Source organism: Rissa tridactyla, chromosome 1, assembly GCF_028500815.1.
Source record: "Rissa tridactyla isolate bRisTri1 chromosome 1, bRisTri1.patW.cur.20221130, whole genome shotgun sequence".
NCBI classification, from domain to species: domain Eukaryota; kingdom Metazoa; phylum Chordata; class Aves; order Charadriiformes; family Laridae; genus Rissa; species Rissa tridactyla.
The window spans coordinates 61932974-61948074 of NC_071466.1; the positions used below are offsets into that span (position 1 = coordinate 61932974).

The 15101-nt window shown below is 42.7% G+C and overlaps 1 protein-coding gene across 1 annotated transcript in view; it reads right to left on the reverse strand.

Moving 5' to 3' along the window:
• Positions 1-10747: 10747 nt before the first annotated feature.
• NALCN (sodium leak channel, non-selective) overlaps positions 10748-15101 on the reverse strand; it is a 237154-nt gene continuing 232800 nt past the window's right edge. Inside the window, exons 42-44 of the mRNA XM_054210711.1 lie at positions 13649-13798; positions 12883-13000; positions 10748-11156 (exon numbers count right to left, since the gene is read on the reverse strand). Coding sequence (XP_054066686.1) covers positions 10963-11156; positions 12883-13000; positions 13649-13798 — 462 coding nt within the window. The 3' untranslated portion in view covers positions 10748-10962. The remainder of the gene's footprint in view (positions 11157-12882; positions 13001-13648; positions 13799-15101) is intronic.

Here is a 15101-nt window from a genome sequence, read left to right on the forward strand (position 1 = left end):
CCTGTCTTTGGCAGAGAGCGATAACAGATGCTCAGAGAAAGAATGTAAGAAATAGCGCATTTATAGAGTGATCTTTCCCCTGGTATGCACTCGCTGTTTCCAGCAATAACCATTTAAGAGTTTCCAGCGCCAGCCGTGGCATCCAGACCATCACGATTAATGAGGGACTCCTCTCGCTGGGCTGTCACCAGGTTGTTGTAATTAGGTCCCGAGTAATTCTGCGCCAGCTGGAGCTGGGCAGAGTCCAGACGGCTCCCGAAAAGGGCTCGGAGGTGCAGTCCTGGGGGCAGACCTCCTGCCTGGCACCCTCCTGCAGAAAGCGGACCTGCCATTCATCCGCTCTCCGGGTGGCGGGTGGCTCCGTGCCGAGTCCCCAGCCACCGGCACGGCCGCCCTCAAACCTGCCCTGGCACAGGTGCTCTGGTCTGCGATGCTGTTCCTCGAGATGAAGTGACAATTAAAGAAAAAAAAAAAAAAGGAAATATGAAACACAAGCATTTCCAGGAGCCCTCCCAGTAACTTCTACTGCTGGAAAGCTCTAATTTTGCATATGTTACAGGAAAAAGAGGTAAAGTCTATACACACTTCCCTACAGTTTACTGAAATAGTTTCCCAGGAACTGAGCATCCTTCTTTATGAATGTGTTAAGTGACTGAATGACTGCGTCTTCCCTTAAGTCTGACATTGCTTTCTAGAATACATTAGATACATCCAATTTTGATAAATCCAAGTGTTTTTCTTCCCTCCCACTATTTTTCCCTTTGTGCTCAGACCTGCTAACATCCTCCCTATATCCCCACGTGAGAGGCCTCGCTATATGTTTGGGGATGTTATGGGTCCATGTAACCACTCAAGCACCAGGAATCCACACAGGGCATGGGGCAGCTCTGATGCGAACAGGATCAGGCTTCTGGCTAAGTGCGCTTGGACTATGCACCTGCCCTCGTCCCCAGGAGACAAAAGGGCCCCAAAAGGCAGAGAAAAATTAAAAAACCTCAGTTTACAGCTGTTTTTATTCTGGAGCCATGGACAAGCTGTCCTTCACCTAAACAGCCCATGGTCAAACCTTGAAAAAGCACAACTGGGCTCAGCTCCCTTCCAGGTCCTGCATCAGGGCTCCCCCAAGGCTGCCTAGTACAGAGATGTGCTTTTTTATGCTGAATTTTTCCTCCATCTGGGACAACGCAGGTCTGTAATTCCACTTTGCATGATACGGGATTTGTGAACTTGACCACATCAGGATTGGGGATACGACTGAAATCATGGCCAGTGCTGCAGTAATTTAGCAAACCAAAGCTGAGCTATTGGAGCGTTAGAGGCCTTAGGGTGCTGCATTACAGTGAAAAATACATCCATATATGTATATATGATGGGCCTAGTCCTTACACACTGCATTTTTTGGGAATGTCTAATTCATCCAAGTCCAAGAACACAACAACCTGTTTGCTTCAAGGCAGACACAGCTGTTGACACCCAACTGGTCTTTCATGTCCCAGGTCTCAAACAACTGGCTGGGTCAGCCTGAAGGAGAGTCCCAAACTGAGACAGTGATCACTTTGGTGAAGAGATGTGTTGGGTGATATACGAGATGTCTCAGGCACCCTGGGTGAGTTACTCTGCTGGATGCTGGTTTGCCACAGAAGCGAAACAGCCTTGAGGGTTATCCAGCACCTGAAGAGCAGAGCATTCAGAAACTTGATCTACCTGCAGGCACGTGCTCAGCATCATCCACAAACACTTGCAAAAAGGCAGATTATGGAAAAGCTAAGGATTCGAAAGATCCATTTTGGCCCCACTGTCAGGGCTGAGGAGGGAAAAGCATGGGAGGAAGCACATATGAACCCTACAAAAGGCAACAGCAAGCACCTTCGATTAGGAGGTGGTCATGGTCATGAATGGCTGCTTACATCTCATTCCCCCCATAGCTCCGTAACAGAAAAACCTCATCAGAGACCAACCTCACTCTCTTTTCCACTATCTCAACATGCCCCAGACTCCTTTCCAGCGGTGCTTGCATATCGCTCCTTCTCACCTGACTAACGTCCACGCTGACAAGCCTCTATAGCTTCCGTCAGGTTTCTTTGAGGGAGAGCACTTCTACTGACAAGGTTTACACCTGAAAGAAACCAGGGTGTCATGGTTCTGGCTTTTGGTTTTACTAATGCCCTTGGCTTTGAAGCAGACTAAGATACCGTGCTACCCCATCACCTACAAAAGGAAATGTTTTTCCTTTGTGCTCTAAGGAATTCATTCTCCCTCTGACTATTAAGTTTGCAGTGTACTACACGCTCGCTTGCAGGTGCTAGTAAAGATAATTTTTGTGCCAATTAAAGCTCTGACTTGGCACAGAGATCATATAGGTTTGCAAGTTGCTTTTCTCCTGCCTGGAGAACATATGTTTCCCTCCTATTTCCTCACCTCGGCTTTGGGGACAGCACCGTGCTAAACAGTGCCACGACCTGTCTTCCTGAGCTGCTCCGTATCATTTTAAACAGAAGCTACTGGAGACACATCTGGGACAAATGTTGCCCGTGATCACCCAGCCTTGCACCGCTGATGTGGCGAACCCACCAAGTCCACCGCGTATGACGGTGGCCCCAGTGTGCTCCCATGTCCTTTGCAAATAACGCCCCCACTCCTCGCTACCATACCTCCCCTTGCATTGGGCACCCTCTCCGTGGCTGCACAGACCACTACCACCCCTGGCACTTTGCGGACTAGCCCCTTGCCGGTGGTGACGGCAGGTGGGATGGGACAGCAAACTCCTGCAAGGCCCTGCCTACTCACGTCTTCAGATGAAAAGAAAACTCATGTCCACAGGGAAGCTCTGTAAAGATTTCCTGAAAAATTATTTTATGCATCTTGCATTCTGCCTCTGCTGCTGGCCATTGCATTGCACGGCTTCAGCAGGACTCGCAGCCACTGCAGGGCTCTTCCGAGGAGCAATGCCCAGGAAAACACATCCAGACCCTCCTCAACGGCAGGCGTCTCTCCTTCCTCATTCCTCCGTGCCCTTGCTGCCCCGATCCTCTACCCACTGCATGACTCTAACTTAGCAGCCGCCTGCTTTTTTCCTCCACTTCTCCTCCTCCTCCTCCTCCAGCTAAATGTTTGGGGGAAAAATGGAAAAGAACGATGGAAGGTTTTTACTCCGATTTGGGCTCCAGATTACATTTTTAGCCGGTAGGTATCCCCACTGCACATGGGAAAGGAAATCCCTCATCCCTTTTCTTAGCACACAGAAACTGAGCAATGCAGGAGGTGTTTCACCGGAACGCTAAATGCAATAGGGAGTCACAACAGCAAACAGCAAGGCAGCAGCACCTTGCGTGCTCACAGGTCGTGTGCCAGGCCCCGGACACCACTTAGCAGTGCACTTGCAGCGAATTTCTGATGCAGACATGCGCTGAAGATTTTAAATGAAATTCATATACAACTTAAGTCAACTTATCCCTGGGTGAGACAGCTCACCTGGCAAATGTTTCGATATGGCGTAGTCTGGTGGTTCGGATTAGATGAACACGTGAGGGCGAAGCCCAAAATAAATAGCATAATCAGTAATGTTAAGCAAAGACGTGGGCGTGTGGGTGAACTACAACTGGACAAGTCACTGCACACAGCTGGGTACGGTAGACGTGTGTGCAGCCAGTCTGAAATGGAAATCAACTACAGTAGCTTAAAGTGCCCATTAAGGAGGGACACCATGGGCTCACTGCAGCCAAAGGGAAACTTCATGCCGCTTTCAGTGGACGTCATGCACCATCCTGTGCTTTTCCCCCCCCCCCCTTACTGTAAAAATTGTTACGAAAAAATAATCCTAAGCACTCCCTGCTTTTCATGCTCAAGCACAGAAAGCAATCTGCACTTTCAAATAGTTCTCAGAATGATTAACTATCCATCAACAAATATCATCTGCAATGGTATTTCTCATCTAACCATAGCTTGTAAGTGAATGTATGTAGATGCTTACAGTCAGGCAAAGAAAATCCAGAAATGAAAAGCAGGCACCATAAAAAGCAGGTGTCACAGTTCAAATTATTGAGCATAAATTCTGTGTCCAAGAAATGAAATGTGCGTTTATTTTGTGGCATTAGATTTCTGACGTCTTCAGCCATTTGTTTCTTCAACTGCGGGTTCTAGATTTTAAAAATGATGTAACTCCTGAATTTTCCTGGGAATTGAAATGCAAATATAAGCTGCATTCCAGCTGACAAGCAAATACCACAGTCATTGGAGACATAGAAAATGAAACATTGCAGTTAACTCAATCTTCTATTATAACTTCTGTGCACATCATATACAAGTGGGAATGCAAGTGCCATTAGTTTCCCAAAAAGTCACGCTTCCACGAACAAAATAAAGCAATTTTTCAGTACGTACTACAAAGTTAATGAAAGGCCGCTTGTCATATAATGATGCTGGAAGTTTCTTCTCACTGTGGTATCTAAAAACTCTACAAAGCAAGAAAAATATTAAATTTCTACCACAAAGATGATAAACCTATTAATCTTGTGTGTGTGTTTGCGCAACCAGCCGATCTAAAGTAACGCTAGCCCTCTAGTGTTAAAAAAGAGTTTAAATTTGACATAGTTCTGCAATACCTTAGTAGAAGGCTCAGATAGTGAAAATTGTTGAAACTGCCTGTCCTTGGCATTTCTGACTATCCGGCTCATGGGGAATATAATGTTTGATTACAACTGTGGATGACCGAATGTATATTAAAATAAAACATTGTAGGTAGATTGGCTCAGAAAACTGATCTTACGGATTGCACTAAGACCTTTTCCTACTGAAAAGCACCGATTTACTTGAAAGAAGAAAGGCTTTGTGAAAGCAAACCGAGCCCAAGCTGATTACTTGTGTCTAAAAGTGAAGTAAGAGAGAGATGGGTGCCCCCGGCTCCCAGGGCACCTGGCAGGAGCTGTACGGCCACACTGCATGGGGTGAGACCCTCTGCAGAAGCCCTGTCACATGCACAGGACATACGCTGGGCCCTGTTTGGTGTTTAGATGGGCCAGTTAAATAATCATCATGTCCTTTGTGTGTTTTGTTCAGCTCAATCGTTTGGAATAAGGCAAGGGCTGTGTTGCACTGCCCATAGCGTGAAACCAGGAGGATGTCCTGCATGCTCTGTGGGACATCGGGGGGGCTTGTGGAGATACAGAGCTGCTCACATCATATTTGAGGGCTGCACAAAATGGAGGGAGCCACACCCGGCACAGTCTCATCTGAAATGTCTCCGAGGGGGAGATTCCTGGTGTAAATTACCCCAGACTGTCCAGCAATGTCTTGGGGCAACGTGGTTGGAGTGGCCCACAGCAGAGCTGGGGCTGTGCTAGCACTGGGTGCCGCGGCTGCTCAGAGCGCAGGGTGCAAGATGCTCCTGAGACAGCTTTTATTTAGCACCTCAGCCGCTCCCCCAAGGCCTCCTCTGTGCAAAGGAGTTGCAACCATATAATTAAAGGTGCGGTTTTAAAACCATTTAAGACGGTCGATGTGGCAGACCTGTGGGAACACTCTTACTATTAGAATAAAACCAAGGTTATTTGGGTCTTAACACAGATCAATAGGAAAAAAGTCTTTAAACTGAAATAAGCATTTCCACAGGTATTCAAACTGATTTAGAGAAATCAATTTGCAACAACAGGTTAAATTTAAGCTGGTGCAACTTCCTCATGTAGATAAGCCCTTACAGATACATGCTGAATTGATGTATGCATATAAAGCTGAAATACATCTATAGGCCAAGGTCAGAGATATGTTCTTGCTGTTGCTGATCCAATTAAGATGACAGTTTTAATACCTGGATTTTTAAACCTGGAGCATTTTACAGAGCTCAGAAAAAGAAGAAATTGGGTGAAGAGTTAAACCAGACAAGCTCAGATTATCGTACTTTCTGGTGGGAGAAGAGGTGGAGCTGGCTAGAAGCATCCGTGTTTGAGACCACCTTACTCACAGCAGATAAAACAGTTCACCACACCATGTCCTCAGGAGTGTCCACAGCACAGGAGTGGATAAATTGCATGTTTAATGTCACTGACTTGAAAGTTTTGGCAGCAAAGCTTAGGCGAGCCTTGCTGTGCCCATTGGCCGCTCTTGCTGCCCAAGCACCGCAGTGCTGGATGTGTCCCTCTCCTGGCAGAGCGGCTGGAGAGGCCTTGAGTCTGCTCAGCCTCCGCCAACCTCAGTAGAGCTTTAACTCCCCTCCACAGCAGGTGCAGCTGAAAAGCCAGGTTTTGCCATGGAGGACAGAGGCACGGGCACCTATTTACATCTACCAGCTTTGATGAGGAGCTGGCTGTCTCCAACAGTGGGGGCAGCTGGGGCCAGCAGTGCCTACAAGGGCACCACAAAATTCACCGCCACGCATCTGGTAGCACTTGCCAGGCAGCTGAGGAGGAACTGTGAAAAGTGATTTGTTGTTTTCCTTGGTGATGTTTCGTTTTTGAAATATTTGAAATGTTTGGGAAGAAGGCTCGCAGTGATGTCGGCAAACCAATGTTTTGGCTGAACCAATGTCAGAAAACCAGAGTACAGGGCATGAGAGAGGATGTGGCATCCAGCTTCTCTACCAATGACCTCAGGGACTTCTTCTCTTACCTTTGGAGCTAAGCTTACTCACAAACACTAATCCCACCGCAGTGATTTCCATCACGTGGACAATCCAGTTAGAAGTTCCCTGCCCAAGTCTCTAGGACCCACTGATGTCTATCTGGTATCAACCAGTTTGTTTACAACAAACAACGCCCACTTAAGACACTGGAGGCTTGTGACACTGGTGGCTGCTGCTTGAATTCAGAAAGAAGACAAGGCTAACGTCAACAGCTCTTGAGGCTGATGGATAGCTTTTTTCCTTTTCTATTGTACATAGACATTTCTTGCCTTTCCAGTAAGCTACTCTTTTATGAAATACACTTTTGTAGGTGCCCAAGTAATTTACCCGAATTCCCCAGTGCAGATATGCAGGTCAGGTAAAAGTCTGAAACCAGTAAGGGTACTGGAATAAGTATCTGAGAAAGGAACCTGTGGAAGTGGGATAAAATGCCACTGCCTGTACACTTAGCTCACTGATGGGTTAATAACTTGGTGCTTAGAGGTTCTTCATTGAGAACAATGGGCAACAGCTGCTAATGGGGTCCACAGTAGCCCCTTGGGATGAAGAGGAAGGTTAATTGAATTCTAGTGAGGCTCCCTTTGTGTTGCAGGGCAATTGAACAAACCAGGGCAGCCAAGTTCCCAACGTCAGCCTATGCACTGTGGCAAGTTCATCTGCAGTGTGACTGAACTGCCTTTCACATGGGGAGTGAATTTACCCTCCTAAAGCTAAATTCAGGGAGACTCAGATAATCCTATTGGTAATTTTCACTGATGACTCGGGCCGGTCTTTGTTTTAACTTGAGGAAATGTTGCAGGAGAAGGAGTGCGCATTCTTGGATGGCAGGTTTAGCACACATCTTGCTTGCTGGGGCTCCAAATGTACTGTTACAACAGTGAAAACTCCTCTCCTGCATCATTTATTCATGGACATCCTTAACTGCACAATAACAAGAGCTGTGGGCATGTTGTGAGTAAAAGAAGAGAACAAAAAAAGATTATTTTCACAAAGTCATTCACTTGCTTTTGGCATCTAAATCTTCTTTGGCTTCTCAGAAGCTGTGACACTGGTCTTCAAATGTAGACAATACTGAACGTCTGAAGATGTTTAAGTCTGATTGGTCCTCATTAGTTAAAACAGTGATGGTACTTTCAGCTTGCCAGATAAGAGTGTACTTTATGTTTTTAGCTCTTAATTCAGTTGGATATCTTCCAGTAGCAAATGGTTTCAGGTTATTAATTTCTTCATTACAAAAGTGATTGTCTGAAATCTTTCCTGACTTTGGAATGATATTGAGACACATTTTTGCTGCCTGTTCTCAGACTTCCCACAAGCTGGTTTTTCTTCGAGCACTGACAACATGCCCTACGCTTTTTACCCACCCAAGCCACGAAGACTTTTACAACTTGCTTCTTATGGAACAGAGCTCTCTCAGTGGATGAAAAGGAGTCTAAACACTTTCTTCTTTTCATTTGTATAGGATAACTCTGTATTTAATTCCAGGAGCCACGAGCACTGTAGATAGTAATATTCCCTTGGCCATTTTTTGTTTACCTTTGTCTAGGGTCTGTTCTTGTTTGAACTTTTCTCTCAGGCTGTCTGGACTGACTGATTTCCTGATGCACTGTTTCCTCTTTGTGTCTCCCCACTGTTTGTGCAGGCTGTTTGAACTTCAGCCGTTCTTCAGCTCTCCTCTCTGCTTCTGCACCTTCATGTGCAAATGTGCCTTGGTTGCTCTGCTGCAGAGTAGAAGGTTATCACTGTCTTTAGTTATGTCAGGGGTGCCGTACTAAGGAGGTCACCTGGGTGCTCTAGTATATATTATTTTCATATCTTTGTAACTCCATTTCACTTCCTATACCTGCAAAAGTAAAATGGGGGAATAAACAGTTGAGTACTGCTTTCTAATGGTCCAGGAATCTCCAGTGTTTTGGAAGATATTGGAAGGCAGCCTATGAAAGCATTATGACTTTTCCACCACAGATTTCCCCGATACCCACATGTGCATGCGCATATTCACATCCAGGCTCTAAAGCAAACAAAGAAAGTGGGTTAAATAAGAAGAAATAACGAACAGTCCTATTTAATCCCATTTTTTGAATGAGACCCCTTGTGGCAGTACTGCTGAGGTCGGTTGCTGGCCTCACCGAAGGCTCTCCAATTAGAAGAGTTTGAAAGCATCTCTTTAAATAATCCTGTACAGACCACACACCTAGCCACTATGCAGCATTATCACAGATAAGCCAGATATAGTGGATGCAGTTAGAATGAAAACCAGAGGAAGGAATATTGCTTAAAGCAACTCACTTTTATTGACAGAGTACTGTAAGGCAAGGAAAAAATGTTTGCCAGATTTTTTAAAAAGAAGACTTGCAGCAAGAATGATTCAGAAAGACCTGCGGTTCAATATATTATTTAACTTTCAAAGATATTATCTTTTATAAATCCAGTATTTATCTTTTTGTCATATATACAAAAGCTCAACTTAACCAAGCACAAAACAGAACACGAAATAATGGATTTGCATATGAAGTTTTGTTGATGGTTCATAATCCAGTAAACACGAGAATGCACATGTTCTGTTAGTATAGAGTTACAGTTGACTAGATTTAAACATAAATATACCCCAAAACAGATAAAGAAACCACAAAATACAGATGTGTTCAATATGACTATTTTCAAAAAAAATCCAAACCATGTTCAACCATACACAGCGAACAAAACATTGATAGATGCCAAGAAAACTGTATTCTATGGCCAAAACTAATTTTGCATTTATGGTGAAGGCATCTGTGAAAACAATGCTGTATTCTGACCACTCTACATTAATATTTTGGCCAGAAAACATTGCAAAGAACTGGCTTTTGTCTGCTTTTCAAAGGATATATTTTTAAAGTGGTGATGTACATTAACTGTGAGACTCTTAAAAGATCTCACGTCAGGCCATGTTAGAGCAACCTATCATTTCCATAGGAAACAATGGTAACAGAAAGGTCCCAGCTATGCTAAAAAACCCAGCGAGGGGCCGAGCAACAAAATCTGCAACCTCTTAGTTCTTCCTGGAGGGAAGGGCACAATTTTACCTCACATTTTTAGACAGCATTAAATTCTGAAACTAACAAACTCTGCTGCTTTTTGTGGCTTTTCTTCTCTACCTCCGTCCCTGTATAGCGTTGGCCTTTCACTGGAAAAAACTTTTATGAAAGGGGTAGCTGCTTTTTCACCAGCGATAACGTAGCACTATTGGCGCTTCATAAAAAAAAAAAAAAAAAAAAGCTAACAGGTCAAAATATGATGCATCGGGATAAAAGGGGCAAAGGTACTTACCCACAGTACAGTGCCATGCCTTAGCTCTGCAGGGCTGTAGCATGGGTAGTAACACGGGTAAGCTAAATTCACTTCTACCTATACAGGCAAAACTGAACCGTATTTTAAAAGCCATACAATACTACTCTGTAATTAGAATCCCCAACATGCTTATTTTTATCACACACACAAGAAGAAAGTTATCTTATGACTACACAAAGAAATGGGACCCAATCAACAGGAGAATAATGACACCATACATATATGTAACCAGTATATTCTGAAAATGAAGCATAAACCATGTTTTTCACACGGAGGTCTTTTGCTAGATGCCTAAATGCACAGTTTTCATGTCTTTTTTTTTTTTTTCAATTTTCTCTATGAAAATCAAGCTCTTTGCATAATTAATCAAAACCCTAATATATTTACATTTTAAAAGCCAATCTTTCACCTTCTGATTTTAAAGTGAGTTATACTGTATCTTGCATATTTAAAAAAAAGGTCCGGAAAAAGCTTAGATTTGTAATTTAGAATCTGTACTTCGTAAAAATACTTCCCTTGAACATGAAGTCAGTGCTGACCTCTTCAGGTCATTTGTGAATAATAAAATCTTTCTAAAGAAATCTTACTAAATAAGAACTGAGGGAAAACACAAAAAGAAGAAATACATTACCCCTGTATTGTAAAGTGTTGCCACTTTAAAGTATGGTATAGGTTGAAGAAAAACATGGAGTTGTGTGTATCAAAATACATTTTCATTATATAGCTACAGAACATATGAAATCTTTCAACGCTCTGTCTGCTAAAGGCAATATAGCCTCTCTGGCTTTGTTAGTACTGCTATTGTATACAGGTTTCTTAAAGTACAGTTAGTACCTATAGCGGTAAATTCTAACATATAAGTGTGTGCTATGCTTCATATAGCAGAAGGATAAGCATTTGAAAAAATTTATGATATTGATTTTAAAGAAATCATACATCACACAGCATCTTAAATTCTAAACATAGAAAATTAGATTGTACTTGAAGTGGTTGGTGTTGCAGTATGACTTAAATTTTTGTCAGATATCAAGAAGGTCCTCTCCACTCTCATCACTCTCCACAGTTAATTGTCTTGTCCACCATTTCTTGACTTCTGATCCACAAGAAGCAGCATCCGACATGGGATTCATTTTGCATACAACAGATTTCATAGTTGAACGTCCACCAAAGTGGAAGTTGACCGAAGACTCTGAACGGCTTATTGGTTTTTGGGCTACGAAATTAAACAGAAAGTCCTGTATTAGAGCAGATCTGCTTCTTGAACATTTTTGCGTAGAATTGAGCTATACAGAACTAGCTGGACTGGGTCAGCTTTAAACTGATTTAGTGGAGAAAGAGTAAGGCTCTGTTCTAATGTTTTTTTTTTTCAGCTCCAGCTGTTCACCCCACTCCCACTAATCTGCTGGTAGAATAGTTTAACTGAGCAGTGCCTCATTGCCTTCTGCTGGGATAGCTGATGCAATAGGTCTCTTCTTACCTGGCTAATTGCAAGCTAAATGGTTTAAGCTGACCTGCTGGCAAAATGGTGAAAGTGATAAGTGCCAGAAAAAGGAAGGGGAAAGTGCATTTAGAGTTGGCAGCTACACCCAGAAAGTGATATTTAACTATGAACTAGGGGTGGAAGCCAGTACAAGGTGCTGGTGTGGCTTTAGGAAAGCACTAAAATACATGCCTAAGTATATGAAAACCACAATTGACCTTAATGATGCTATTCATGATCTTAAATACATGTCTTTGTTGGAGTGGGGGCAGAGGGCTTATCATCTGCCAGGCTGTACTGTGCATGGAGGTGATCTTCCTTTTCTGAGACTGTCCACTGAGGAACATTGAAGAGTGACATGGCCAAGGTCACTGCAAAGAAAGGAAACCCCAAACTCATCATTCTCACTTGAAAAACCTATCCAGTTGGCTACAATAGTGCGATTCCTCCTTAGCACGCTCCTTCTTTTACTCTTTCTCTCTGTTCCCACAAAATGTTGATCTTCGCTGCTCAGTGACTTGTAAGTGGAAAGCATGAATCAAATGCTCTCTATTAAGCTGTCCTGTTTCTTGGACAAGTACCCTGGTCACAAAAGTAGGGTTAACGGTACTCATAGCATGACCACCTATTCTAATTCCACCTAGATATGATTAGGGTCTGAACATTGGCAGCCTTTGAAGGCAGCGCTCTGACTCGGAAAAGGACTGACTGATGGCAGCTGAAAGCGGGTTTGATGTGCTGACACCTAACCTGCTGGTCACGAGGCAGCAGAGGTCAATATGCACTTTAAGAGAGAATATTTCGGGTGGTGGAGAGTGCTCTTGAGACTCAATAAGGCCTCAGACTGTACTGTGTACCTCTCCCACCCTCCTGTAAGGCACAATCTTGCCTTCCTTTTCTAGCAGATGGTAGTTTCTAGAGTAAATTGAGGATGTTTCCTGTTTGTGAGAAAACAAACGGGAAACTGATTGTATATTTGTCTAGTTCCTGGCTGAAGGGAAGATATAAAAAAGTATTATTATGGTTTAAAGTATAAATCATACACCTAGTATGTTTAGGCAAGAAAAGGCACTCAGAAGTTACTACTCTTGTCAGGAAAAGCATTCATTTTCAATGTGTTTTACATGATAAAAGAGAACTCTAAATGCACAAAATGCTACCCAAACATACAGGATGGTACAGCCCCCAATCCAAAGATCCTGAGTAAATGTATGAAAGAGTAAAAAGCCCTAACAACCTGCACATGGCAATGCTTGAGTCCATCTTCTGAACTTTCAGAAATGAGAGGAAGGGGAGAGATTGCTTTATTTCAGTATGCATGAGGGTAGAAAAACCCTGATGTGGGTGCAAGCAGCAGGCGGAAGGTAGAACTGTGAATCGGGAAGCCTCTCATGACCTTGTTATTGTACAGCAGTGATTTGGCATGTGAGGACTATAGTGACACACATTTTTCACTTACCTGATGTCAAACACCATTGCCCAATTTTCCGCTGAGGTTTTCCAGTGTCTGCAGAGTCTTGTCGATAGCCACCTCTGTCAGAAAGCGTTGGGCTAAGGAGCTGTTGCTGGCTACTTGTCTGAACAGAGGAAAAAAGAGTTTCAGTCAGTTCCCCATTGCATGGAGATAATCCTAATAAGGGTTAACGTTCTAGTCTATTTCCACGCTTTATACATGAATGCAAACAAAATATACTGCCATTTGTTAAGGCAGCATGGTTTCTATTCCTTACTGCCCCAGTAACTACTATTAATAGAAAAAAAAAAAAGGCCATTTAGGCTCAATTCCATTATACATTCCCATTGAAAGGTACAAAATTGTTCTTAGTCTTCTACAGCGGAGTCCTTACGTTGTACCTTCTTCATTCCCTATCCTGGAAGAGCCCAGGACTCCTACTCACAGGACCTAGCATGCCCAATATTATCACTCTCGGTGTAAAAACTAGTTCAGAATGTTCGGACAGGAAAAATTCCAAGTCCCTGAGCCTGTACGCAGCTCATGCTAGAGCTGAAAGTTGGTGCTGCCAGAGTCGTACAGCTGAGTTTGCCCTTTATGGTGCTAGCAAGACAGCTAACTAAGCTGGAGAATTACTGCCTTAGACCACCTTGCCTTTACATCTGAAGGCAACGAATGAAGTTTTAAAATGATGTTTAAAAAAGAACAAATAAGAAACATGGGAGTTTTCTGAATTTGTTCTGAGTAGCTGATAGTCTTTGGGTTAACATACCTCTGGCTGTGCACTGTTATCCTGATTAATAGCATTCATATCTTCACTTGGCTGTGTTGTCTCAATGCTGGGAGGATTCAGAAATCGGCTCAACTCCTGCTGTTGACTCTCCCGTAGACTATGGATAATGCTGCACGACTGCTGTTGTTTCTGTCAAGGTACAATGTGTGACAACAAAAATGTTCTCGTTGGTGTATCACAGTGTTTGATTATTTTTTTTAAAGCCTTCTAAACGTTTAACCAAACAGTGAGCGCCAGATGTGGATACCAGGTGCATCGATAAAGCTACATGTATTAGACGGTTGCTATTTAAATAAAGTGATTTCCAGCATATGTCTAACCTTTATGTAGGAAATAGAGGATGAAACTTATAAACTGTATTAAGGGGCAGGCAGTTTGCTCATCTGTTGGTTTAAACCTAGAGTTTAAAAACATGTAAAGTTTTGAATTTATGAGTTAAAAGTTCTTGCAAAGAAAAAGAAACATGGAAATTGGTAGAGATTCACTAAGAATTCCATGAAGGCAATGAAAAAAATCTGATTTCTTTCGTGGATGTTGGAACAGTCTGTCAATAAGACTGAATAAAACAGTAGTGGAAACCTTGGGACTGAGTATAGATTTACAGTACAAATAGAAAAACAAAACCACTACCATTATGAACTTACAATCTAATTTGCTTTTAAATTAAAATAAACAGCCCTTAGGAAGGGTTTCACTTTCCTGGGTAGTTTTCACTTGCTGCCTCTAGAGAGACTTAGAGACTAACAAGAGAATTTGAAAATATATATTAACTTCCATAATTACATTCAGTTTATAAAAGGTTCATATAATGTGAAACGATCTGAACCATGTTATTAGAGTGAAATGAATAGCATATTTACTTTAACATAGTGTAATTCAATATCATAATGAAATGAACAACAGAGTTGAACAAACCCAGAACTGAGAGCTGAGATTAAATTTACTGCCCTGGTTATTACAGAGATGAGATCAGAATGAAACTATCTATCTGAATATGCCTTGAACATTGATGTTTCAGCTGGAATGTACATTACATTCAAATTGTCCAGTTATGTTTTTTAATAAATTTACAAACAGAAAAAGCCAGATTCCATGATCACAGGTCTCTATGGAAACCCCTCCCCACCTCCAAGAAGTAAGTTTTTATAAAAACAAAAAAATCATAGAATCATAAAATAGTTTGGATTAGAAGGGACCTTTAAAGGTCATCTAGTCCAATCCCCCTGCAATGAGCAGGGACATCTTCAACCAGATCAGGTTGCTCAGAGCCCCGTCCAACCTGACCTTGAATGTTTCCAGGGATGGGGCATCCACCACCTCTCTGGGCAACCTGCTCCAGTGTCTCACCACCCTCATTGTAAAAAAATTCTTCCTTATGCTGAGGCTCAATCTACCCTCTTTTAGTTTAAAACCATTACCTCTTGTCCTATTA